This window comes from Cinclus cinclus, chromosome 8 (genome assembly GCF_963662255.1).
Source record: "Cinclus cinclus chromosome 8, bCinCin1.1, whole genome shotgun sequence".
NCBI lineage: Eukaryota > Metazoa > Chordata > Aves > Passeriformes > Cinclidae > Cinclus > Cinclus cinclus.
Genome location: NC_085053.1, coordinates 30,097,026 through 30,124,029, shown reverse-complemented (window position 1 = coordinate 30,124,029; position 27,004 = coordinate 30,097,026). Strand labels below are relative to the sequence as shown.

General features: G+C 42.3%; 1 protein-coding gene across 2 annotated transcripts in view; it reads left to right on the top strand.

Annotated features, from left to right (window-relative positions):
• The first annotated feature begins 8,708 nt into the window (after positions 1-8,708).
• Positions 8,709-27,004, top strand: part of LRRC7 (leucine rich repeat containing 7) — a 57,601-nt gene continuing 39,305 nt past the window's right edge. For both annotated transcript variants that reach the window (XM_062497242.1, XM_062497241.1), the window contains exons 1-6: positions 8,709-8,942; positions 12,406-12,523; positions 13,234-13,312; positions 14,496-14,585; positions 18,170-18,226; positions 23,319-23,382. In XM_062497242.1, coding sequence (XP_062353226.1) covers positions 8,754-8,942; positions 12,406-12,523; positions 13,234-13,312; positions 14,496-14,585; positions 18,170-18,226; positions 23,319-23,382 — 597 coding nt within the window. In that variant the 5' untranslated portion in view covers positions 8,709-8,753. The remainder of the gene's footprint in view (positions 8,943-12,405; positions 12,524-13,233; positions 13,313-14,495; positions 14,586-18,169; positions 18,227-23,318; positions 23,383-27,004) is intronic.

Genomic DNA, 27,004 nt, shown 5'->3' with positions numbered 1-27,004 from the left:
GGGACAGATTAATCATGGAGCAGGATACTTGGGAGAATGTAGTTCTAGAGCCCTCTGCTGATGGATTTCCTCATGGAAACGATGATTTCCTCATGGAAACGATGATTTCCTCATGGACACGATGATTTCCTCATGGACACGATGATTTCCTCATGGACACCATGATTTCCTCATGGAAACGATGATTTCCTCATGGAAATGATGATTTCCTCATGGAAATGATGATTTCCTCATGGAAATGATGATTTCCTCATGGACACCATGATTTCCTCATGGAAACGATGATTTCCTCATGGAAAGGGTGGGCTGGCTTTGGAAGGGGCTGTTGTGGCCATCCCTGGAGGTGGCACTTGGTGACAAGGTGGGATTTGGGCACAGCTTGGGCTCGATTATCCTGGAGGGCTTTTCCAACTTCACTGAGATTCTCCTGGGATTCTCCAACCATCCAAGCGCACATTCTTCTTTTCCATGATGTCCTTGGACATCCTTGCCATTTTCCTGCTCCTTAGAGCCCAGACTCTGGAGGTGTTCCTGCTGAAATATTGGAAATGCGTGCAGCACATGGAGAGCGACCCACCCGAGCTCAAAACTCGATTTAGAGAAGGAGTTTACAGCCACAAACTGCCCAGTATTGATTGAGGTGGAAAAAATTGTTTCTAAATTGTTGTTAGAAGTGGGACCTGTGTTTGTGTCAAACAATAAAATCATGGAATCAATCTCCTGGGTGGGAAGGGACCCACAAGGATCAGCCAAGTCCAGCTCCTGGCACATGTCTTGGTTATTGTTCCTGAGGGCATTTGAAGCAGAGACAGCTCTGGAAGGGTTTTGTTTTCTCAGATTTTTGAAGCCAAGGCCTTCTGGCACAGTCTTTTCCTTGGAAAAAGAGGAGCTGTCCTGGAATGTCCCATTTTCCTGTACAAGGGCAGCTGCTCTGGGGGTGACTCCGGCAGCACCGTGGGAAGGGTTGGGAGCATCCTGATTCCAGAGCCAGGAGAGGAGAGGATTTCATTTCAGCCAGAGAGCTGTGCTGAATTCTGAATTCTGAGTTCTAAATTCTGAGTTCTGAGTTCTGAATTCACCTCCCTTTGATGGGGATCCTACCCTGACAAAACTTTTTTAAATCACAGAAGGGCAGGAGGCATCAGAGCGTTAAAAACCAGGATATGGGAAGGAAGTAAGGATTTCCTCACCCACAGATTTCCTTAGGGAAGTTTCAAGGAACCATTTGCCAGTGCAGCATTTTATGAGGGAAGATTCTCTGGGCCACCTGAGGCTGCCCCTGGATCCCTGGCAGTGCCCAAGGCCAGGTTGGACATTGGGGTTGGAGCACCTGGGACAGTGGGAGGTGTCCCTGCCATGGATGGGGTGGAAATGGGATGGGATTTAGGATCCCTCCCATTCCAGGATTCCATGCTATCCACTGAAAAACAGAGGAGACAGGCTTAGGAATTCCTGCAGGAATTCCTGTTTTAGGAGATAAATGTCATGTTTAATGTAAAATCATTTTCTCATATTTGAGCAACCAATTTTCACAACTACTTGTGGGAGTTGTGCCTTTGAGATTTCCCTGGTGCTGACATTCCCTGCACAGCCACAGGCTTTGGCACTCCCAAATCCCATTTATGAACAGCCATGGAAGCATCTCCCACCACTGCATCCACGGCCAGGAAAGGGATGGACAAAGGACAAAGAGGAAGGGGTGGACAGGAAAAAGTTTTTGTGCTTTTTGTCAAAATATGAAGAGTGGAGTGAGCAGGGAAAAGTTTTTAGTTGGGAATGAGCAAGGGGAAGAACTAAATCTGTGTTTGTGTAGGTCAGTGGAATGTTTCTGCAGGAATTCCACAGTAAGGAAAGGATAATTCCATAGGACAGAAAGGCAGGAAATAATTGTGCTGGTGCAGAACTTCAAGCCCAACTGTAAAAAGTTTGGGGAGATCTGGGAAGAGGGAATGAGCCAGTGGGGGGGTCTGGAGGTGGGAACTGTGCTCGGAATGGGAAAGGGATGTGAGGAGGGAGGGAAACAAGGAGCATTGGGATAGGGAAGGAAGGAAAAGATGGCCCAGGTGAGAAGTTATTGCTGGGGAATAACAAAGAGCAGAGGAGGTTAAAGAAGGGAAATGAAAGCTGGGAAATGGTGGGAATATCCCTAAGAATGGGAACCTTGAGGGATAGAAATTCTCAGGGTGTAGTTGGAGTGGTGGGAGTTGGCAGAAAATTGAGCTTGGGATCAGAACTGGAAATTTGAATGGTTCAAAAATCCCAGTTTTGTTCAGAAAGGAAAAGGTTCTGGGGCAGAATGGGAACATTTCCCACGCTGAGGGATCCACATGTTTTCCAGGCAGTTTGCTTTTTGCATTCCAGAGATTTGAGAAACACTGAAATGAACTTAAACTCCTGTTTGGAGCTTCAGTAATACCTGCTCCAGTGGGAATGTCCCATCCCACGGGAGAGAGGCAGCAGGGACAGGGAGGAAGGGAAAGGTCCCTCATCCCTCAGGACAAGAGACCCTGAGGGACTGGAGCATGTCCAGGGCAGGGAATGGAGTTGGAAAGGGGCTGAATAATTCCTGAGGGATCTGGGAAGGGGCTCAGATGGAGAAAAGGAGGCTCAGGGGGAATTTCTGGCTCTGCACAAGTCCCTGACAGGAGGGGACAGCCAGGGGGATTTGGGATCTGCTCCAGGGAACAGGGACAGGAGGCTCAGGGTGGACACCAGCAGGAATTTCCCCATGGAAAGGGTGGTCAGGGATTGGAACTGCCCAGGGAGGTTTGGAGTGCCCATCCCTGGAAATGCTCAAGGAATGTGTGGATGTGGCACCTGGGGACTTGGCCAGGGCTGATGGGTGACAGTGGAACTCGCAGATTTTAAAGATCTTTTCCAACCTTGACAATTCCAGGGTTCTGTGATTCCACATCTGTGCCAGAGGATCAGCTCTCACTGTGAGTCAGAGTTGCCACTTTTAATTAAAGCTCCCTGTCCTGGCTGTAGTTTGGTGGTTCCCATTCCTCCCCCTGGCACTGCCCCCCTGCCAGCTCAGCAGAATTCCGGCAGAATTCCAGCAGAATTCCAGCAGAATTCACTCTTCCTGCTGCAATCCTGCTGAGCTGCTTAAAGTGTCAGGAAAAATGCAGTTGGATTGGGATGGAAGCCACTGGCAACTAATTGGGGATTCTGTAGGATCCTGTGAAACCCAGAAGTTTCCTTGTTCCTACTTAAATCCTAATTTGTTCCCATGGTGCCTTCAGCAGGTAAATGATGTTTTCTCCTCTGTTCCTTTGGAGAGCACTTCCAGCCATTGCTCCATAAAGCATCAAATAAAGCCCATTTCATCCCAAATTTCACAGCACATCATCTCTTAAACGAAGGGATTAGTTCACATAAAAGATGCGACACATCAAAGATCCAAGCAGAAATGTAAATTCCCTGATTTCCAGACAGCACACTTCCCAAAGAAATCTCTCTTGTTTGTTGGGATTCTCTCCTGCTGAAATGTCTGCAGGGTGAGCTGTCAGAATGATTGGAATTTCTAGCAATTAACAGCATAATGATTAATTTTCAACATGTGCCACTAATGTGCCTCAAATTACTGGAATTCTGTCACTTCTATAAAAAGAATCCGGGTTTTTCCTTGAGGCTGTGCAAGAATTGTCTGTAGGGAGAACAGGACACAGATTTTTGATAACCAAACCAACCCAAACAACTGCTTTTGCTGCCATTAAAATGTCTTTGCAATCGTCGTCCTCATCATCTAGGATTATCCCAAAACATTTACTCAGAAAAGCTCCTTCAGGAAGGAATCTCAAGGAAAGAAATCAGGAATTTCAAGGCAAGGCCAATAGTAACCTTTGGAATCAATTAATATCTTATCAGAAAAGATAAATATTTGCCTGTGTATCTCAAAGGTGTAAGGTCTGGGCATGCAAAATTGATATTTGGTAGAAATAATTCTTCAATTTTACTTTCCCCCTTTATCTGCACCTTTCCCACATCTCAAGGTGTTCAGGTCTCCAGGGACCTCCCAGGATTTGCAGCAGAGCCAGGAAAACTTCCACTCATTAATATTCCTTGGAGACAAAAGCTGAAATCTGATTTTTCATGCTTGGTTATTTTATTTTAGGATTAGCCAAATCTGAATGTGGACCTGAATGCAGACCATTGTAATGGGGACATAATGAAGAGGATTTAATTATCAGCATTAAATGGCATTTCTGGGGGAGATATGCTGCTTATCTGGGAATTTCTGCGCAAGAAAACAATTCAGATAATATTGCACACCCCTCTCTTTGATAAGACAAATTCCCCTTTGGAAGCTCCCTAACAATTCTGTTATTGTGACTTTAGAGCCAGAGTTCCTTAATCTTTCAGGAAGGTTAATGGAGGCTGTTACCAATGGCTTACACAACCCAAACAAATCCCTAATTTTGCATTTCCAATTAGGAACAGAACAGTGACGTTCCTGCCTCCCTCATCTGGCTCAGGGGCCAAGTTTGGGAGAAAACGCTTCTTGCTTCTAAACATGGTGTGGAAAAGTGAAACTTGGGTAAAATGGAGCAACTGCCAGTGGAGAATCCCAGGATTCCTGGGGCTGGAAAAGCCTTCCAAGGTCATTGAGTCCAGCCTGTGACCGATCCCCTCCGGTGTTTTTTTGGGACATAGAAGATTCCAACCCTTTGCCATGGGCAGGGACACCTTCCACCATCCCAGACTGATCCAAGCCCTGTCCAGCCTGGGTCTGGACACTTCCAGCGATCCAGGAGCAGCCACAGCTGCTCTGGGTATCAGTTCCACCCTCACAGCCAGGAATTCCTTCCCAAAATCCCATCTATCCCTGCCCTCTGTCAATGGAAAGCCTTTCCCTGTGCCCTGTCTCCCTTGCTCCGTCCTCTTCTCATCCTGGTGTTTGCTCTGGATTCTCCCCAGCAGCTCCAGCTCCTCCCTGAGCTGGGCCAGGGCTGGGGCAGCTCTGCAGGTGAGGTCTCACCTGAGCAGAGGGGCAGGATCCAGCCTTGGAATGCTCCTTCCCATCCAGATATCTCCTGGGGAAATGGAGCGGATTTTTCAGGAAGAGCAGTGCTGCTTTCCAGGCAGAGAATGAGCAGATTCCAGCTCATCAGAGTCCTTTTCTGAATGGGGAAAATGGGGAGGAAATGCAAAACAGCAGCAAGGACTGATGTCAGAGCTTACATAAGCACAATTCCCATGTCACAAGTACGGGATCACAGCTGGAGACAAGAGTTTGGGATAAAGAATACAAGGTAGAGGTAGTGGGAGTTACACAACCCACAGAGCAAAGAAACAAAGTGCTAAAACCTCCCAGATTTTGTGCTAAAACCTCCCAGTTTCCCTGCTAAAACCTCCCAGTTTTCCTGCAAACCTGGTGCCCACAAAGCTGCAGCTCACAGAAAGGTGAGCAGCAAATCTGAAAACCAAAATCTGGATGAGGAGGTGGCAAAGCTGCAGAAAGGTTCCACGTGGTTGTAAATGCAGAGAGAACCTTCCTCCGTTCCTTCAAAGCTCTGAATTATTAACAGGGTTGTGTTTCTAATTGAAATGTGGTGCTGGAAATGAAGATGATTCCAGAGCTTTGAAGTTCCCTAATTATTGCAGTGACCCAGACTGCAACTGGACACTGTGGAAATCAGCCAGGGAGCCCAAAGAATTAATTAAAGGGAAGAAAGGAAATAAAAGTGGATGTCTGGCCAGTGCCAGGAGAATATCCATGGGGAAAAGGCTTTGGGCTGAAGGAAATTTGAGGGTTGTTTTCTTTTTTAATTCCAACCTTAAGCTCAGCTTTGTTCCATTTCTTATGTGTAGTCAGTCCCTGTTATCCAATCTCTTTTGGCAGAGAAAATGTAAATTCTGGGGTACTGGAACAAACTGGGAAATTCCCAGTGCCTTCCTTGAGTCAGAGGAGGGAACAGCTACCCTGGAACACCTCACAGGAATCCTGGTAAATGCTCCAGAAAGGGCTCCTGCTTTCCAAACAAGTCTTTTATGGGATTTGGAAAAGAGGGATGTGCTTTAAAGAAAGGGAGGTTTAGATTGGATTCTTTGTTGGAGATTTAGATGGGACATCGGGAAGGAACTGCTGCTAATAAGAGAAAGAAAACAGGAGCAGAAAAACCATCCCTTGTGTGAGATGTGTGGCAAAGGAGGCTCTGAGGAGAATTCCCTGCTGCTCTGGAAATAATCTCTATTTTCTGAACCCTCTGGAAATGTTTTACTGCTCATCCCAGCCCTGCTAGGCTCCCATCCACACTTCCTAGTTCTTGATTTTCAGCATTTCTCAGTATCTTTCTAGCCCTGCCAGATCCCTGCAGCTGGAGTTTCCCAAGGAACTGGAAATTCCTTGGAATGAAATGGGAAGAGCAGGGGGGGTTTGATGTTTGCTGCCTGCTCAGACAGCTCAGGTTGGTCCCTGAGAACCCAGAACCTGCTGGATTTGGCCCTGGTTGAATTTGGGCTCTGGTTATTCACTGTGGTTATTCCCAGCTCCCTGGGATATCAACACTTCCATTAAGTGCTCCATGGAAAACTTGTTTGGGAGAAAAAATAAATCCGTCATTAACGTATCCTGCAAAGCAGGCAATTAAAAATTGATTTATCCTGCCAATTACACTTCTGGAGCTTTTTGTGTCATCTCTGTTCCACACCCCCTGCTTGGCTCTCCGGGAGATCCCAGAATTCCAGGATGGTTGGGGTTGGAAGGGATCTTAAATTCCATCCCATCCCACCCCTGCCATGAGCAGGGTCACCTTCCACTGTCCCAGGGACACTTCTGGGCATCCAGAGGCAGCCACAGCTTCTCTGGGAATTCCACCCCAGCCAGGAATTCCTTCCCCATATCCCATCTGTCTCTGGACACATCTCCTCATGTGCAGGCCCATTGCAGAGGACAAAGCTTCGGAGATGAAAAAAGAAATCGTTGTGTCTTTTGTCCTGTTGTTCCAAGATATTTGGAATGCTGGAATTTGTTGAGCTGTTTCATCCCATCTTCAAATCAGCTGGGTGAACCTGCAGCAGTTTTCTCTGTCTTTCCAGCAGGTGAGGGAAATGTCTTCTCCTGTGGCTCCTGATAAACAGGGATTAGTGATTTCCTGCACAAAAGATCCATGAATTGAGAAGGGATTGGATTTTATTGTAATCAATTTCCATAAAGCTCCTGTTTTCCTCAGATGAAGGAGTTTCTTTACAAGACAATAAACTGCAGGAACTGATAATGAGCTGCTTGCTGGAGCTGAAAAGGAGCAGGTTATTTTATGCCACTTTCCTTGTTTCTCTGTCTTTATTCAAGAAATAATCTGATATTTGAGCTCTTTTGGAGGGTCTGATTTTTCTGTGTAATGTGTGATGTGGGACAGTGACCTCAGGACTCAGCTGTGGGGAATTTTAGTTCTTAAATGGGGAAAAGCACCAAGCTCTGGTGTTTGCAGGGGGAGTGGAAGAGGGATGAGGAATCCCTTGCAGGGATTAAGGAATGGATGGAGCTGCTGTGTCCCTGACTCAGCTCAGTCCAGGGCTGGCTCCTGGACTGATCCTTTTCCACAAGCAACCACCAGCACCAAGGAAAGGATCTCTGAACATCAGGAGAGAACAAAATGTAGGGAAGGAAAGTGTAATTACCATAGCTGGAATTAGTCTAGGGTAGGAATTAATAATGCTGAAATTAATAAAAGGTTTAATTACCACAAGCCCACGGGGTGTGAAATTCTGCTCCTTTCAATCGTAGCCCAGGTCCTTCCATTCCATACTGGTGCTTTCAACAAAAACCTTATTTTGCTTTATTTGGACTAATTTAGTGCATTTTTTTTTTCCCTAAACACAACTGAAGACCTTGCAAGTGTTTCGGAAAATGGGAGTTGAAGGTTGAGCCCTCTTTGCCTCTGTGGTAAACACATTTCAGGGCAGCCTGGCTTATCCAGAATGTTTAAGTAACTCCTAGAGGTGGATTTAGGGATCCATTAGGGTGGATTTGGGGACTGCTTGACATGTCCCAAATCTGTTTTTGGAGTGTTCCCTCCATCCTGCAGAGGTTTTGTTCCAGTGACAAGGAGCAGGGCTTTGTGTAGAGTTACTCACTGAGTTAGGGGTGCTCACACTCGCTGGGGGTCAGGGGGGTCTGCATCACTGGGACTGAGGGTGGGAGAAGTTTGGGGAAATTTCCTGGATGTGTATTTTAGTGCAGGAAAAGGATTTTGCTCAATCCCCTTTTGGAGTTTCCAGCAGAGCGTGGTGGCCCAGGAGGAGCAGGAATGGTTTGGGATTGCTCTGTAGCCAAGAATTCCATTGCTGCTTTCCTCAGCTGCTGCAGGAGCCCGTGGGAAGCAGCTGTGGGAGTTCTGCTGGTGTGGGGAATCCAGGGATAATTCCCATTTCCCATGGGAACCAGAGCCAGGCGCCTCCACCCTGCCTTGGTTCTGTTTCCGTGTGCTTCCATGGATCTGTTTGGACTCTGTGCCTTCCCATGGCTCATTTTCCCATTAAAGCCAGGCTTGTGGCTGGGTTTGGTGTGTTCCCTTCCACCCCAGAGTGGGGAGCAGCTGCAGCACCCAGGTTTTCCCACCCCACTCCAAATCCCACCTTCTCACTCCAGAGAGGCGCCCCAAAAACCGCACAACGCAGAGTCTGGATATCCCTGGGGAAAACTGCTTTGGATGAACCGCGATCCAGAGAATCACTCCCAAGAACATTCCCCCAGAAAGCTGCTGAAATCCCCTTTTCTGTCCGTTTTCCCCTCAGTATGCTGCTTGGAGATGACAAGCAAAAGGAAGATCATCGGGCGCCTGGTGCCGTGCCGGTGTTTCCGTGGGGAGGAGGAGATCGTCTCCGTGCTGGATTATTCCCACTGTGGCTTGCAGCAGGTGCCAAAGGAGGTTTTCAACTTCGAGCGGACCCTGGAGGAGCTTTACCTCGATGCCAACCAGATTGAGGAGCTTCCCAAGGTAATGATCCGTGTCCTGCTGGGATGTGTGCCCGGCTCCGGGACTGCTGGAGCTCCTGGGGAGAGGTGGAGATGGGGACTCCAGGGATATTCCTTGGAATTGGGGTTGGATCGGAAGAAGGAACTCCTGCTCCTTCTTCACAGCACAGGAATGGGGCAGCTTGGAGCCTGCAGCTGGGAAAAATAATTCTCCAAAAGAAACTGCTCTGGCACCAGAAATTCCTATGGTGTCCAGTAGCTGGATCAGGAGTCACCAGGGATCCTCTCTATCCCTGCTTTTCAAAGCTCTCCTTCAGGATCAGCCCTTAAATCCTGTGGGATGTTCCTGGGAATCCCAATTCTCTTCATCAGGATCAGCCCTTTATTCCTGTGGGATATTCCTGGGAATCCCAATTCTCTCCATCAGGATCAGCCCTTTATCCCTGTGGGATATTCCTGGGAATCCAAATTTTCTCCTCCCCTTCAGGATCAGCCCTTTATTCCTGTGGGCATATTCCTGGGAATCCCAATTCTCTCCATCAGGATCAGCCCTTTATCCCTGTGGGATATTCCTGGGAATCCAAATTTTCTCCTCCCCTTCAGGATCAGCCCTTTATTCCTTTGGTATATTCCTGGGAATTCCAACTGTCCAAGCAGGAGTTTTGTAACTGCCCTGAGATCATCCAAGTCATCCTTTCCGTATAAAATTCCTCTTCTGGAATCTCCCAATCTGTTCTCCTGCTGATCAATGTTTGCTATAAGGAATTAAAAGTTACTGCAACCAAAATGTTCTGGAAGCAAAAGAGGGAAAGGTGGAGAAGCCAATTAATGGCAAATGCTGGCTCCATAATTAAGTGTGAAGGGATGGGACCAAGTCCTTCATGGAATTTTTCACCTCAATAATGTAAGATGCTTACAAATAGTTAATTAAACATTGCTCCATTCTCCATCACCTCACAGCAGATTTCCCATTTTTGCTGCACAGAGACTTTGTGAAAATTCCATTTACAGAAGTACAAAATGGCTTTTTTTTCCATGCCACAGAGCTGCTTTGCTGGGATGTGATGGTTCATTGCTTGAGAGGTCTCACTCCATGGAGGAATTGTGCACAGATGGTGGGGCAGGGCAGCCAAAATCCCGTTATTTTCATGGAAAAATGCTGTGGAGAGCTGCCTGAGCTCTCCTGGAGACAGCACAGAACCAGCTGGGTTCTAGCCCCAGAAATCCCAAATGGATCCTGGGGAAAACCTGCTCAGGAGGCCCTGAGCTCCCATCTCCTCCTTCTTCTCCTAAATTCTTCTTCCCCTAAATTCTTCTTCTCCTAAATTCTTCTTCTCCTAAATTCTTCAAATTCTTCAAATTCTTCTTCAAATTCTTCAAATTCTTCAAATTCTTTAAATTCTTCTTCTAAATTCTTCTAAATTCTTCTTCTTCTTCTAAATTCTTCTTCTTCTTCTAAATTCTTCTTCTTCTTCTAAATTCTTCTTCTAAATCATTATTTTCCTTCTGCTACTAATATTGGAAGTGCCTCATTTAGGGAGGGATTTTTTGGGATATTTGGGTTGGGCTTCTTGGAATGATGCAAATGTTTCAGACTTGGGCTTGATGGAAAACAAACACATCAGAGCAAGGTGCCAAAATTCTGCCTGGGAAAAATGAGGGCCAGAGGGAAGAGGTCCAAAATGCTGACATTGGGATGAAGGTGATAATTTTAATTTAGAGTAAATTGAGTTTAACATAATCTTGGCCATGTGGAAGAGAAGATTAATGGCAGTGTTAACAGCACTCATCAGCTTTTGTCTTAAGCCTTTATTAATCGTTACCAGGAATTCAACAGCTGAAATAATTCCTTTATCAAATTTTCTGCTCGAGGTGTTTCTGCTGCAGAGCTCAAGGCCTTTTTTTTTAATCACTGAATTAATATTCCAGGAGAGAAAATGCCTTTTTTTTTTCCCCCGTGAAACTGGCACTTTATTACTTAACATGAACTTCTGTGTTATACATTCAATTCTGCCATTCTCTCCTCCCTCTGTGAATGTGATTTCAAAGAATTTCTTCCAGAGGAAATCTTTGGTTATTTTCTGTTCTTTGCCAAACATTCTGTGCCCCTGATATTACAAAATTCTTTTGAATCAAAACTTTTGATCACGTTTTATTATTTAATGAGGAAACAACTAAGTCCAGCTCTACTTTCATGTTATGCTCCAGAACCCAGTAAATTATTTTACATTTTACTGATGCCTTTAGCTCATTCTGCCTGGTTTTATTTTTATTTTTACTTTCCATTTTAGGTACCATAATGATGATTATTTCCCTACTGATTTTAATTCATTTCTTGTATTTCTCTGGTTTTTAAGGATTTACAAGATGGTTTTATATTCCTTACTCTCTTTTTTGGCTAAATCCATCCAAGTCTTTTTATTCTCTTTGCCTTTGACTTCATTCTCCTGCTGCAAAAACTCCTTTATTTGTATGAGTCAAGTGAATTGATGACTAATAAAGGGAAAATTGATCTGGATGAGAGTGGAGTCACTGGAATCAGCATCCAGAAAAACATGAGTGGGATGGAATTCTCCCCAGAGGTGCAGAATAAAACCCTGATTTTATAACTCAGAGCTCAGTAGCATCACTTGGATTTGATCTGAGAGGAATTAAAGTTGTACATGGACAGAGGCAATGATGATTCCCACAAAATCCTGGTGGCCAGGGAGCTCTGGAAACTGGGAAAAATATCTGTCAGGCATCCAGTGGGTGAAAAAAAAAAACAATTTTGGGACCTCATTCCCACATTCCATGTGTCATATTCCTTCTGGTGTAACAGCACTTCATAAAATCCTTCCAGAGGGAAGATTTTTAATTGGGCTTCTCCCTCCAGCACTTCCAAAGCCTTGGGTGTGTCCAGGTAGGGTCAGAACTCTGAGTTCTGACCTTCCTCAGCCCCAAAGGAATTCCTGGGGAAAACTGGGAATCCACTTCCGTAAGATTGGAATTTGGTGGAAAAATTAGAATTGAGCCCTGAATTTTGGGCAGGGATTTCAAGAAAGCATCCTTCGGATAATGCCAAAGCATTTTTGGATCTTGAGGATAATTATCTAATCTGAATGCAGTCACAGTATTTTAAAATCTGCCATGAAATTTAACTATGAAATGAAACATTTTAATTTACCGAGAGGCACAAAAATTTGGGGATTTTTTATGACGAATACGAAATATATCAATAAATACGAATTACACGCGATGATAACAAAAGCACAAGGCATTGACTGCAATGAATTTATAAATTTAGAACATTCCTGTGGCTCATGACCTCTTTGTCCTCTCCCTGTCGACGGTGGGAATGCCTTCCCAAAAAAACCCGCTTGGAGGATTGACTTCTGCTGTGCAAAATGGGACATTGGCGCTATTTGTGTGCCAATAACCATCCAAAATGGATTTTTTTGTTATTATTGTTTCTTTTATTTTTTTCCATGAAACCCCTGGAACAGCAACTGTTCAACTGCCAAGCCCTGCGGAAGTTGAGCATTCCTGACAATGACCTGTCCAACCTCCCCACGTCCATCGCCAGCCTGGTCAACCTCCGTGAGCTCGACATCAGCAAGAACGGTGAGGACTCCAATTCCCGAGGATCCCAAAAAAAAACTGGGAGTAGCGATGAAGTTTTTAGTCCTCGCGGTGAAGAAATTCCTGCTCCGTCTTGGGTTTCGCGCCCGGCACTTTGGGGGAGGATCCGTGGGAATGCAGCTCTGTTTTCTCCTGTAAAAATTGGAAATCCTATTCTGTATTTTCCATTAAAAATTGGAAATCCAGCTCTGATTTTTTCCTTTAAAAATCAGAAATCCAGCTGTTTTTTCCTCTAAAAATTGGAAATCCAGCTCTGTTTTTTCCTTTAATAATCAGAAATCCAGCTCTGTTTTTTCTTTTAAAAAATGAGGCTTAGGAACCCCTGGAAATGTTGGGAATTTTTCTGTCGGTGCAGGCCTGGAGACTGAGGATTCTGAGAAAGAAGAGCAGGTTGGGAAGGGATGAAGGCACAAAGCACAAATTATGTCACTGTTAATTCTAGAACATTCTATAAATCAAGCCTTAGCAGAAGAGTTATAATTTTATACTTTTATGTATTTATTTAGGGCTTGAGCATCACCTTTTGGATGATAATTCCAAATTGTGTTTACTTCTTGCTCTAGCTGAAGCCCGAGCTGAAAATCCCAATTTATGCACAAATCAGGATGAACAGGTTTTGTGTTGATAATATTTCATATCTAATATCTAATACATTTTTTTGTGTATCTAATTGTTTTTTTCATGCCTTTTAGGAATCCAAGATTTCCCAGAAAACATTAAGTGTTGTAAGTGTTTAACGATAATCGAAGCCAGCGTCAATCCCGTGTCCAAGTGAGTACCTGGAGCTCATTTTGCTCATTCCAAGGGCACAAAATCTGCTCAACACAAGCTCAGAGCTCAGGGTTTGGTGTCCAGTTCTTTTGCTGGGTTAGTCTGAATTATTTGTCTTTTTATTTGTTTTAAACCCAGGCTGGGTTTATCTGAGCTCTAAGCCTCCCGCTGGACACTTTTCCAGCCCTTATTCCTTCCAAAATCTTGCAAAAATAGCAACAAATAATGTGTTGTAAATCCAGGATTTATGATGTAGAGTGAAGGGGAGAAAGGGTGAAATGTTTCATTTAAAAAAATATAGATGGGAAGGAAGAGGGAGAAGGACAAAGAATGAGAGGAACAGAGAGGAGAGAAGGAGAAGGAGAAGGAGAAGGAGAAGGAGGAGGAGGAGAAGGAGAAGGAGAAGGAGAAGGAGAAGGAGGAGGAGGAGGAGGAGAAGGAGAAGGAGAAGGAGAAGGAGAAGGAGAAGGAGAAGGAGAAGGAGAAGGAGAAGGAGAAGGAGAAGGAGAAGGAGAAGGAGAAGGAGAAGGAGAAGGAGAAGGAGAAGGAGAAGGAGAAGGAGAAGGAGAAGGAGAAGGAGAAGGAGAAGGAGAAGGAGAAGGAGAAGGAGAAGGAGAAGGGAGAAAAAAGAAAATGTAAAAGGAAGGAAGGAAGGAAGGAAGGAAGGAAGGAAGGAAGGAAGGAAGGAAGGAAGGAAGGAAGGAAGGAAGGAAGGAAGGAAGGAAAAAGAAAAAAGAAAAGAAAAGAAAAGAAAAGAAAAGAAAAGAAAAGAAAAGAAAAGAAAAGAAAAGAAAAGAAAAGAAAAGAAAAGAAAAGAAAAGAAAAGAAAAGAAAAGAAAAGAAAAGAAAAGAAAAGAAAAGAAAAGAAAAGAAAAGAAAAGAAAAGAAAAGAAAAGAAAAGAAAAGAAAAGAAAAGAAAAAGATCTCTGGTTTAAATCCCTCAAGCAGGAAGTGAGAAAATGCTGCTGTCCCCTGGATGTGCCAGGCCTTAGAATTTCCTGTGTGTAGCAATGCAGAGAAGATGGGAATGGGCAAAAATGTCTGTTAAAAGTGAGTTCTTCAGGAGAATTTGGGTAGAAGAAGTAGGTGAGAGAGAAAGTCACCTTTCTGCTTCTAAATATACATTGTTATTATCTCCATGGCAACCGGGGGGTGAGCATTAAAGTTTGCTCCGTTTTTTTAGGCTGCCAGATGGCTTCACACAACTTCTAAATTTGACCCAGCTCTATCTAAATGATGCCTTTTTGGAGTTTCTTCCAGCTAACTTTGGAAGGTAAGAATGAGTCACCACAGCAGGCTCAAAACTGGTTCCTCTTGGAAAATTAAACAAAAAAATCCCAAGATTTTGGCTTTTCAGCCTTTTTTCCATGAGTGTTGTGTCAGCAGGAGCATGGTGGGGAGGTGATGGGGTTTGGGATTTTGGGGGAGGTGAGGACAAGCAGAGCTTGAGGAGGCTCATCCTTGCTGCAGTGCCTCGGCTGTGGCAGGAGCAGGGAGTAGCAGCATTGTGAAAAACGAGGTTCCGTCTCCTGGTAGATTTGAAAATGTTTAATAAAAGACAATAAGGGACAGTAAAGCAAAGGTTACCATGGCCGGCTGCTGGGCATCCACCCTAACTCAGGAAACACTCACACCAACTCATTTAACTTCATTACATGCATCAACACGCTGCATGTTCTTAGACCTTCATGCATTATTCCAAATCGCCCCCCCAACCTGTAAATCAACTTTTTTGTGGCTCCATCCTGTCCCACACTCCGTGATCAATAAATTCCTTCCCTGGAGTTCTGGTGATCGTCACCCCTGTCTTCATCCAGGCAGGATAATCCAAGAATGTGAAGAAGTTCCTGATTATCTTTTTACCATTCCCTGAGCTAGTGACATGAACAAAAGCTTTTTGCATCATCACGTTACAGTCTAAAAAATACATTTATCACACTGCTATTTCTAAGTTTTGTTAACTAAAAGAACTAAAAGAAACCCTATTCACTCAGCAAAGTTTTCCAACATTATACACATGGCATCCATTTGTGCAAAAATCCAATAATAGAACGTGTGCTTATAACGCAGCTGAGAATAATAAATGGAAACTATGAACGTGAGGGGCTGGGAGTGGGAATTGTCAGTGACCCCTGTCCTTGCCTTGCAGCTCCCAGCACAGCCCAGTATGGCTGTGACTTGGTTTAACCCTTCCCTCCCCCTGGGTTGAAAACCACCCATTTCCTCCCTCTCCCCAGAATAAAAATGTGCTGGACACAACCCAAAGAGCGAGAGCCTTTTCTGAGATTTTGATTTTGTCTGTGTGAGGTCCTGTGCAGGAGAAGGATTCCTCTGCAGACACCACTGTGAGACCCCCGTGGTATTCTCTTCAAGATAAGAAAATCTACTTAATTAGAATGACTAATGCTAGAAGAATGTTAGACCCTGCTCACCTTCCTAGAAGTCAATTGGTTAAAATTGATTGTCTGTAATTAGTTATTTCACGCACAGAACTTTTATCTACTTGGATAGTGTTTCAATCCTGTACCCTACTGGCCTATTTTTGATCCACCCAAACCCTATAAAAATACCTGTAGTGACCTGTAAGTTTTTCTCCCCGCTGCCCCTGTTTTTCTCAGGCAGGTTTCAGGTACAAGGTGTGTAAGTGCTGGCCCTTCAGGCACTCAGCTCTGCTGAGATTTTATTTTTGCTCACAGGGACCTTCTTCAGCTGACATAAAAAGACCAGGAGAGCTGCTCAGACTTTTTCCACAGGCTTTATTTCTCCCGTGAAGGGGGTTCAGCAGCAATCCAAATATATGGGGTACTCCATGTACTTTTATAGGGTTCAGGGGGGATCAAAAGTAAACCAATAGGGTTCCAAGTTAAGACACATGGCCAACTACATTAGCTTTCTTTGTGTAGGACAACCAATTAAAAAGAATCAAACCTAACCAATAATATTCTAAGAAGATAAGAGGGGGGGTCTACATTTTTCTAGCATTAGTCAATTCTAGTTAAATAGTTTTTCTTACCTCAGAGAAAATCCCAAGGGGACCTCACAGAGGTGTCTGCAGAGGGATTCATCTCCTCTTCAGTAACCCGTGTATTTGGACTGCTGCCTGACTTCCCTTCACGGAATAAATCCTGTGGAAAACGTCTGTGCTGCTTTCCCGATCTCTTTCTGTGGCTGAGGAAGGTTTCTGTGAGCGAAGATGAAATCACAGAAGAGCTGACTGACAGACCTTGTGGCTGAAATCTTCCAGGGGCACACAGTCACAGGATCCCTACTCTTTTCTGGCCTGGGCTGGCCTTATTAAAGCCAGGAAAGATTAGAGAATTCCCACAGTTGGCGCCCAACGTGGGGCACCTGTAAAACTCCCGCGCTCTCCGACCTGCCTCGGCTGGCTCAGGGTCAGGGATGGAGGGAATTTCAGCATGGACAAAGCAAAAGATTAAAGGAGGCTCTCTTTCCCTGGAACCCTCCAGGAAATAAACTTGGATTAGCCCTGGCAGGAATGGGGACTTCATCCCACTGGGAATTGTTGGAATTTCTGCCCTTGGATTGTCCCTCTGCTCAGGAGACAAAAAGATCAGCAGAGCAAAGCTGTGGTGTTGTCACAGAACTCCCCCAAGCCCAGGTCTAGGGTGCAGCCACCTGGGTGAAAGTTTTATATTTAATTTAATTTTATTTTATTTTATTTCATTTTATTTTATTTTATTTTATTTTATTTTATTTTATTTATTCTTCCTTTCTTCCTTCCCTTCTTTTCTTTTTCTTTCTTTTCTCTCCTTTCCTTTCCTTTCCTTTCCTTTCCTTTCCTTTCCTTTCCTTTCCTTTCCTTTCCTTTCCTTTCCTTTCCTTTCCTTTCCTTTCCTTTCCTTTCCTTTCCTTTCCTTTCCTTTCCTTTCCTTTCCTTTCCTTTCCTTTCCTTTCCTTTCCTTTCCTTTCCTTTCCTTTCCTTTCCTTTCCTTTCCTTTCCTTTCCTTTCCTTTCCTTTCCTTTCCTTTCCTTTCCTTTCCTTCCTTTCCCTTCTTTTTATTATTTATTTTTTAACTTAGTATTTATTTATTAGACATGGGAACATCATCTCAGCTCTCCAAACAAAATGACAAAAAAAAAAAAAAACGGTGACAAAATCCTGCTGGGAGTGCCACTGGGCTGCTCAGGCCTGGGGGAAATAAAAAATGAGAAACACAAAATATCAGCAGGAGGAAGGGAATTGTTGGCATGTGGGGAATACCAGGAGAACCCCAAATTCCTGCCCTGGTGTCAAATATAAATCCAAAAATCCATGAAAAGGGATGGATGAAGCACCCTCAACGTGGTGATTGTTCCCATCCTGCTCTGGCAAAGCCCTGCTGGGGCTTTGGGATTTTGGGATCATTTTGGGATTGAGGACAGATTTAGGAGCCCAAATCTTTTAGCAGAAAATATTTTATTTCACGATTTTATTTATATAAACTAAGTGACTCTAATTCTTTTATTGTTGTTAATTCCCTCCTGTCTGATCTGTTTGGGACCTTTACAATTACAAACCTTGCTCTTGTTTCCTTCTTGGTTGTTTTTTTTTGTGGTTGCTGTTGCTTCCAAACTTCCCAACCTTTCCTGTGTTTGCCTTGCTGGAGGCACGAACAAAATGAATTTTAAATTGCTGGGGAAACCTTATAAACATCAGAGGTTTTTGGGAGAATTCAGATAAGGGCAGATTTTAAATGAAATTACTTTGCTCTGATTTTTGTGCCAGATCCAGCTCCACAAGAACTGGACATCGGATTATTTTGCATAAAAAACGATTTCCTCAAATTAAAATAAATAATTTCAAGCTATTCTGATGGGTTCTTTGAATTCATTAATTATTTTCTCTCCTATTTCCAGACTCGTCAAATTGCGAATTTTGGAGTTAAGAGAAAACCACTTGAAAACTCTACCAAAGTAAGTGCTGGGGTATTTGCATTTATTCATCTGGAATTCCCAAAAGTGCCAAATATTTGGGTTGGTAGCAATACAGTGGTGACATTTCTGTGATGAGTTGGACTTCTTTTTTTTTTTTTGCATTTATAAAATAAATTCTACTGAAGGTATTAAGAAAAAAAAAACAATTAATGATTCTATGATATAAGGGAAGATGAACAATGGTTGATCAGCTGAGTGCAACTCGAAAGCCAAAAAGCAGATTTTTTTTTTTTCCATTTCTTCCACGCTGTAGAAAAGATGGATTTGAGAATGTTCAGGAAATATAATTTTAAAAATTTCTACAATATTTAGGAAAAAAAATAACGTCTTAAGGAAAAACTCCTCATTTTGGCATGGATGGGAATGGAATGTGTTTTGTGTTCATCAGAGCTCTAAATTTGCTTTGTTTCCCGTTAAATCCAGGTTGTTCTAAGATGTATCCATAGGAACTGGATGCAAAATGGTCTAAAATTGCAGCAGAAATAGCAATTTAATTGATATTTCAATAAAAAAATCAATTTAATTGAATATTGAATTCCAATTGAATGGGAATTCTGACCGTGGGAGATGAAAACATGGCAGGATATTCCCGCATTCTCAACTGAAAAGTTTTTGACCTGCAGAAAATTCATGTTTAGACCAAAGATTTTCACAAGGTTCTTCCGTAAAATCCAAAATTGATTTTCCCTTTGCGTGGTTTGATCAGAGATTATCACTGATCATTTCCCAGGATCAATTGGAAATATTTGGGAATCTCCACTGGACGTTGCAGATAATTTTGGATATTTTATGAAAGCTCTGATTTGTCCCACAAAAACAGAAGAAACGGGGTTTTTTTTTTTGTTTTTTTTTTTTTTCTGTAAAATTTTGGAGCATTTGGGGATTCTGACCAAGTTTTAATTTTTTACTCTGCTTGTGGCCTGTGCTGAGAAAAGGGCACTGGCATTTCCTGCTCCTAAAAACCACCTCGTTCCACCAATTTTCCTGATTTTTCAGGCCAAACATTCCTGAACCACATCACATTCCCTCACTAAGAAGAATTTTATATTTTTTGGGAATAACCCCTGTCCTAAACATTCATTTCTCTTCATGGCCAGCAGACCTGATGCTCCTAAACTGATTTTTTTCAGGATTTTACCCTCCTGAGAGTAATCAGGAATATTCAGGAACCTCCGTGGGGTTTTTTTGGTTGTTTTTTTTTTTTTTTTGCTTTTGTTTTTGGTTTTTATTTGTGTGTGTTTTGGGTTGTTTTTTTTTTTTTTTTTAATTCAGGAAAATTTTACAATCTGCCCTGTGCTGCTGGTTGTTCCAGGCAGCCTGGATTTTTCAAAGATGCTGGAATAAATTCCAGCCATGGGTCGATCCCAAGGTGGAATTTTTTGGGGGGATTTCTTCCCAAAGTCAAATGGAAAATTGAAGAATTGTGGGGACCTCCTTAGGACCTGGTGACTCACTGGACTCTGGAGGGATGAGAAAATCCCAGGATTTGTTGTTCTCATCCTCTGACTCACTGGCTCCCAATAAAGTCGTGGCTCCTCAGCAGATCTTTGGGATTTTTTGGCAGCAGGAATTGTTTTCCTGCAGGACCTGCTGGGAAAATTGATGTCCAATGGATCAATTCCAAAAGAATGAGTTCTGATGTTGGGGAAAAAACAAAACAAAACAAAACAAAACAAAACAAAACAAAACAAAACAAAACAAAACAAAACAAAAAAAACACAAAACAAAAACCACCAAAAAAAAACCACAAAACAAAAAACACCAAAAAAAAAAAAAAACCACCAAAAAATAAAACAACAAAAAAATCAGGATTTCTCCTGGACTTCAGCATTAATTTGCTTCCTGAGGAGGAAAAGTTGCAGCCCACAAAAAATGAGCAGGGTTGTGACATTCCTGGGGCAGCACAGCGAAAATTTGGGATTTAAGATGCAAAGTCACATCCTAAGTGACCAGTGGGAATCTGGGGATAAATCAGGAGCTCTCCAGGCAGGAATTAGGATGGGAGTGAAAAATGGCTGTGAGTCATGGAGGCAAAATGAAACTGTCAGGGAATTTTCACCAGAGCCAAAGGAATCCTTGTGCCATGGGGGAGATTCCAGATTTTTCCTGAGTTAAAACAAAACAAAAAAAAAAAAATCAGGGATATTCCTGAATATTCCTGATTGCTCTCTGGAGTCCAACAGGGGAAAAAAATCAGGGATATTCCTGAATATTCCTGATTGCTCTCGGGAGTCCAACAGGATGTTCAAATCCTGAAAAGTCAGTGTAGGGATGAAAAAAAGGGGAGAGCTCATTTGGGAAAGCTCCAAGGGAAATGGGAAAAGCTGGAGCAGGGCCTGATAGGAAAAATAGTAATTGCACAGTGTATGGAAAGGGAGGGCCTAAAAAGAATGGTATTTATGTAAAAAAAAAAAAATCAGAATTAAGGGGAGGTATCTCCGTGTTTGTGTGCACTCACGGGGAATGTGTGCAGTGGGAAACTGGGAACTGGGGAAATGGGCTGAAATCAGCCAGAAATGGGACATTTTGGGGACAAACGGGACAAATTATCTCCCAGCTGATGTGACACCGTGTGACTCCTCAGAGCTCACAGGCAGACATTGTGAGATCAGAAATCTCCCAATCCTTCACCTCCCTTCTGGCAGGGATTTGCTGGATAAATGTGATTTTTTCTTGCCAGGAAACTGAGAATTGATGTTATGATATGTTATTTATAGAATATATATATATATATTCTATAAATAGATATAAAAATGCATAAATAGATACATTTATATGTTATATATATTATATTATTTATATAACATATATATTATATATATAGTCAAATATATAAATAGATACATTTATATATTCTATGCTATTCTATTCTATTACATCACATTACATAATATCATATCAATTATATCATATTATATTGCATTATATTGCATTATATTATGTATTATATTATATTATGTATTGCATTATATATTATATTATATTATATTATATTATATTATATTATATTATATTATATTATATTATATTATATTATATTATATTCCAAAGTTTCCCTGTGACTTAGAAACATCTTGGCTGTACAATTCCCATTCCTCACATCCTTATCACTTCCCAAATCCCACTTTAGGAAGCTGCTTGGCAAAAATCATATTTTTGGGGGTTTTTTGGTTTTTTTTTTTTGTTTTTTTTAAATTGTGTTGAAGTCAGTGGAGGAGACAATTTAAATAAGCTGAGAATCTCTCCAGGGAGGGGCTAAATTTAGGGAAAAAATTCACTTTATCCTGCTATTTTTTGGGATGCTGCTCCACTTTCTCCCCAGTTTCTGATGGAGTGTTTGCCACATTTTGAATTTACAAATATTTGCAACGTTCCTGGTCCCTGTTTTCCTCAAATAGCAGCTCTGATTTTGGGAACTCAATATTGGCAATATTTTAATCAGCAGGTGCTACTGCAAGGTTTCCCTTGGGGCTTTTTGGAGCTGCATCCCTTTCCTGCTCAGGGAAAAGGCTGGAAAATGCATCCCATAGTTTTTCTTTAGGGAAAAAATAAAAAGGATTTTCCTATTGTCTTTCTTTAGGAAAAAAAAAATTATTTTTCCATTTTTTTTTCTTTAGGGAAAAAAGGGATTTTCCCATTGTCCTGCTTTTGGAAATAAAGGATATTCCCATTGTCTTTCTTCAGGGGAAAAAAAGGATTTTCCAATTTTTTTTTTTTCTCTAGGAAAAAAAGGATTTTTCTCATAGTTTTGTTTTAGGAAATAAAGGATTTCCCATTGTTTTGCTTTAGGGAAAAAAAAAAAAGTATTTTCCCATTTTTTTGACTTAAGAAAAAAAGGATTGTCCCATTCTTTTGCTTTAGGAAATAAAGGATTTTCCATAGTTTTGCTTTAGAGACAAAAGGATTTTCCCGTTGTCCTGCATTAGGAATAAAAGGATTTTCCCATTGTTTTGCTTTAGGGGAAAATGTTTTTTCTCTGTGGCCTAAATCAGAGGATTTTCCTGTTTATTTGAAGAGTTGACAATAAAAATTGGTAATGACTTTTGGGGATTATTTCCCTTTTTCCATGGAGTTTCCCCCCTGTTTCTTTGGGGTTTATTCCCCTGTTTCTATGGAGTTTATTTCCCATTCCCCTGGAGTTTAATTCCTGTTTTGTTTTTTTTTTTTTTTTTTTGGAGTTAATTTATCTGTTTGAACAAAGAAAAAGTGAAATTTTCAGGCAATAAAACCACAGCAGTGCTCTGAGCACAGCCAGGTTGAAATGCTAAACCAGGGCTCTGTTTTTCAGCCACAGATAATTTCATTATTCCAATAATAATCACTTCTACCTCTGGTACAAATTGCAGAGATAAAATGGTTGATATTTTAGATCACAGCAATTAAGGCTATGCTAATTTTTTGATTAGGATCTGATTACCTCAGGCAGCCTCTGAACTGCCCGTTGCAGTTCATGTGAAATGATTTCATTATTTTTATCCTCGTTTTTCACTACACCACCCCCCCCCCCCCCCCAAACCCAGGGTGGAATTTGGTTCTCCTTGGTCTGCGAGGGCTTAAGGAGAAATTCTGCACTTGGGATAAAATCCTGCTCCAGTTTTGTTCATGGAAAAAAAGGCAAAATTTGATTTATTAACTTTGAACTTGATTGAATCTGAACCTCCGAGCTCAAGAGTCCAAAGACTTTCTAGTGTTTTATAAAAAAACCACAACAAATGCATAAATCTCCCTCCAAACTCCATGATTTCTGTTACATTTCATTTCAATCACTTACTGACAAAACGTGGGGCATTTTCCCTGAGCAAATATTCAAAAATCTACAGAGATTTTGTTTCTTTTGACACGAAAATAAGTGTTGCTGCTTTTTGAGTTCAATAATCTCAGTTAATGTTTCAAGGATGGAATATATGTTTGAAATTTGCATCAGAAGCTGGTGCAGGTTTTTTGTTTGTTTTTGGGGTTGTTTTTTTTTTTTTTGCCATCACGGTATCAATGCAGCTTTATTTTCACCCTGCCAAAAATTTGACTTTTACGAGTTAAAATCTCATTTTAAATCTTTCCTCATCTGTTCCAGGTCAATGCACAAACTGACCCAGCTGGAGAGGCTCGACCTGGGCAATAATGAGTTCTCTGAGCTGGTAAGAAATTCTCAGTTTTCCATGGGAAACCTGAGGGGCGGGGGGGTTTGGATGCTCTGTCCATGGGGAATTCAAATTTCACTGGGAAGGCTCGGTGGGATCATGGCTTGGACAAGGAACACATTTCCCTCCAACACGAACCAGTCTGGGATTCTGTAATTCCAGCAGTTTCCCATAATTCCAGGAGTTTCTGTCCTTTAACTCATCCCCAAAATCAGAATTAATTTCTCTGCGATTTAAGTCTTTTGGGAATTCTCTGTGTTGCCAGTGCAGGAAGCAGGAGATGCCATTCCTTGGAAAAACAGGATCAGGGATTACAGTCCTATGAGGGAATAGTTCCTGTAGCTTTAGTTAAAACTGAGATAATTTTACTTCTAAAACTGAGATAATTCCACTTCAAACAAACCCCAAAATGTCACCTGGTGCTAAAAAGCTGCAGCAAAGTCTCTACATCTGTTTTATGGAGCAGCTCCCACCCTGGTCCAGGCTGCTCATTCATTCCATGCAGGAGAAAAGAGAGGATTTAACTCCAATTTCTAATTAAAATCTTCAGCGTGGATAAACAGAGCGACATTTTCGGAAGCGCCGCTCGGAATTTTAATTGTGGGAATTAAATCCTTCCCCAGTTCAGAGCATCTCTTCTGGGGGTGGCTTGGGTTTGTGGTGTTTGAAAAGAATTGGGCAATAATGCACAGATTCCCGTGGCAGCGCAGTGATCCCAGGACAGCGCCGGTCCCATCCTCCTGTCAGGGCCAGAATTCCCAAATTAATTCATTTCTCAGGCAGCTGCTCCAAAAATGTAGGAACTGGAATCAAATGGGCCAAGGGACAGTGGGAAGGTGCAGGAATGCCGTAGGGAAAGTGGTACTAGTTTAACTCACATCGTAAAAAAAAAAAAAAATGGATTAAAAGGTGCTGTTTTCATGGATTCTGAAATTCTGAAAGTTGGGTTTCCACAGACATTTCCTTTTCATTGGAGGAAGGTGGGTTGGTGGTGTGGGACAGCCTCGTTTTTCTGGTACCCTGGGACTGTTGTGGCCCTTCCCTTGGAGCTGGAAAAGTCCAAGGGAATTTTGAATTTTTGTGCCCTTCGTGCAGCCGGATGGAGGCACAGGCTCCATGGCCACAGTGAACTCATCCTGCTCATCCACCCTGCTGGGAGCAGCATTCCCAAATCCTGCCACACTCCTGGAATGCAAATTGGGGCTCCTTAAATAGCAGCTGTATCCAAGCTTAATCAAGGAAGGGAAGTTATTGGATTTTTTTTTTTTGGGGGGGGGGGGGAGGGTTTGTTAGGGTTAGGATTAAATGCATGAGAGATCCTTTTTTTTTTTTTTTGTTAGGACTTAGATGTTCATTAATTTTTATTTATGTTACAGTGAGTTTCACAGCACTTTTAACTAACAAGCTAAAAATGGAAACACTTTTTTTTTTTCTACAAGGTTTTTTAAGGCTAAATGGTTCAATTAAGAATGGACACTTAAATTATTTTTACTTTTAACTTAATAAGCAATCACTCATGACCTGCAATGCAGAATTTTTTATTTAATTACAGAAGTATACCACTTAGACTTATGAAGAAGAAGGTGAAGAAGAAAGACAAAACTTCTGCCTTAAAACTTTTATCTTGTTTTCTATATATTGCTATATTCTAAGACTTTAAATTCTAAATTATCTACTCTGTGCTATTACACACTTTTATTTAAATTATGTACTTGTGATTTGAATTTTATTACTTAACTTTGGAAGCCTTTTCCACAGCTTCAGGTCAAAAGTAGTGGTTTTTTTGAGGGTCAGTACCTGTCAGCACAGAAAGCCCAAAATTCTGTTTCCAGGATTCCAACAGGAAGAGGCAGCTCCTGTCACTCCAGGAGCAGCAAATCCCAAAGTTTGGCACTTCCCTGGTTTTGGGGAGTCAATCCCTAAATCCCAATTCCTCTTCGTCCCTGGGAAGAGGAGGAGCAGGGGAAAGCTGCTCCCAGCGAGGAGGAGGCAGCAGCTTTGCCAGGTTTGGCTTCTCCCCAGCCACTTCCAGAGGTTCAGGGGTCTGCAGCCAGCAGCAAGGATTTAGGAGAAATTTGGGAAGGGAATAGGGAGAGAAGGAAAAGGAAAGAGGACTAAATAGAATGTAACTTTCTCAAAAATTCCTGTGAGTTTTCCATTCAGACTTGATCCCAGGAATCTTTTGTGTATGGAGAGGGTGGTGAGACCCTGGACCAGCTCCTGGGAAGGGGCAGGAAGGGACATTTGGACAATTCCCCCAATAACAGCCTTGAAGGTTTGGTCAGACTGAATGGGGCAGGGAGCTGGACTGGGTGGTCAAGGCAAAACCCTTCCTGGGAAGAGCTGGTTCTCTTCTATTCCTATCCCTGTTCTATCCCTGTTCCTATCCCTGTTCCTATCCCTGTTCTTATCCCTGTTCTTATCCCTGTTCTATCCCTGTTCCTATCCCTGTTCTATCCCTGTTCCTATCCCTGTTCTTATCCCTGTTCTTATCCCTGTTCCTATCCCTGTTCTATCCCTGTTCCTATCCCTGTTCCTATCCCTGTTCTATCCCTGTTCCTATCCCTGTTCCTATCCCTGTTCTTATCCCTGTTCTATCCCTGTTCTATCCCTGTTCCTATCCCTGTTCTATCCCTGTCCTTGTCCCTGTTCCTATCCCTGTTCTATCCCTGTTCCTATCCCTGTTCTATCCCTGTTCCTATCCCTGTTCTATCCCTGTTCCTATCCCTGTTCCTATCCCTGTTCTTATCCCTGTTCTATCCCTGTTCTATCCCTGTTCCTATCCCTGTTCTATCCCTGTCCTTGTCCCTGTTCCTATCCCTGTTCTATCCCTGTTCCTATCCCTGTTCTATCCCTGTTCCTATCCCTGTTCTATTCCTATTCCTATTCCCATTCTATTCCTATTCCTCTTCTTATTCCTGTCCCTGTCCCTGTCCCTGTCCTTGTCCCTGTACCTGTTCCTATTCCTATTCCTGTTTCTATTCTATTCTATTCTATTCTATTCTATTCTATTCTATTCTATTCTATTCTATTCTATTCTATTCTATTCTGTTCCCGTTCCCATTCCTATTCCTATTCCTATTCCTATTCCTATTCCTATTCCTGTTTCTATTCTATTCTATTCTATTCTATTCTATTCTATTCTATTCTATTCTATTCTATTCTATTCTGTTCCCGTTCCCATTCTTATTCCTATTCCTATTCCTATTCCTATTCCTATTCCTATTCCTATTCCTATTCCTATCTCTATCCCTGTCCCTATTCCTGTTCCTACCCCTATTCCTTTTCCTGTTTCTGATTTTTTCTGTCCCATTCCCATTCTACTCTATTCCAATTGTAGCAGGTTATGTGGAAATGAGAATATTTCCCCAACAGGCCCGAACCAAAGCATTTCTAACAGAAAAAAAAAAAAAAGAGTTTTAATGGCACTTTAATACCAACCCATCCACGAGATCTCCTCTGGATCACGGTGTGCTGTCACATGGAATATTCCATGGTGCTCCACAATAATGGGAAATTCCATCATCCTGGGAAATTCTAATCCAAGGAATTCCCCGTCAAAGTGTGCTCTGTCCAGCCCTGAAGAAAGGTGTCTGTTAATGAGAGGGATTGAAGAGCA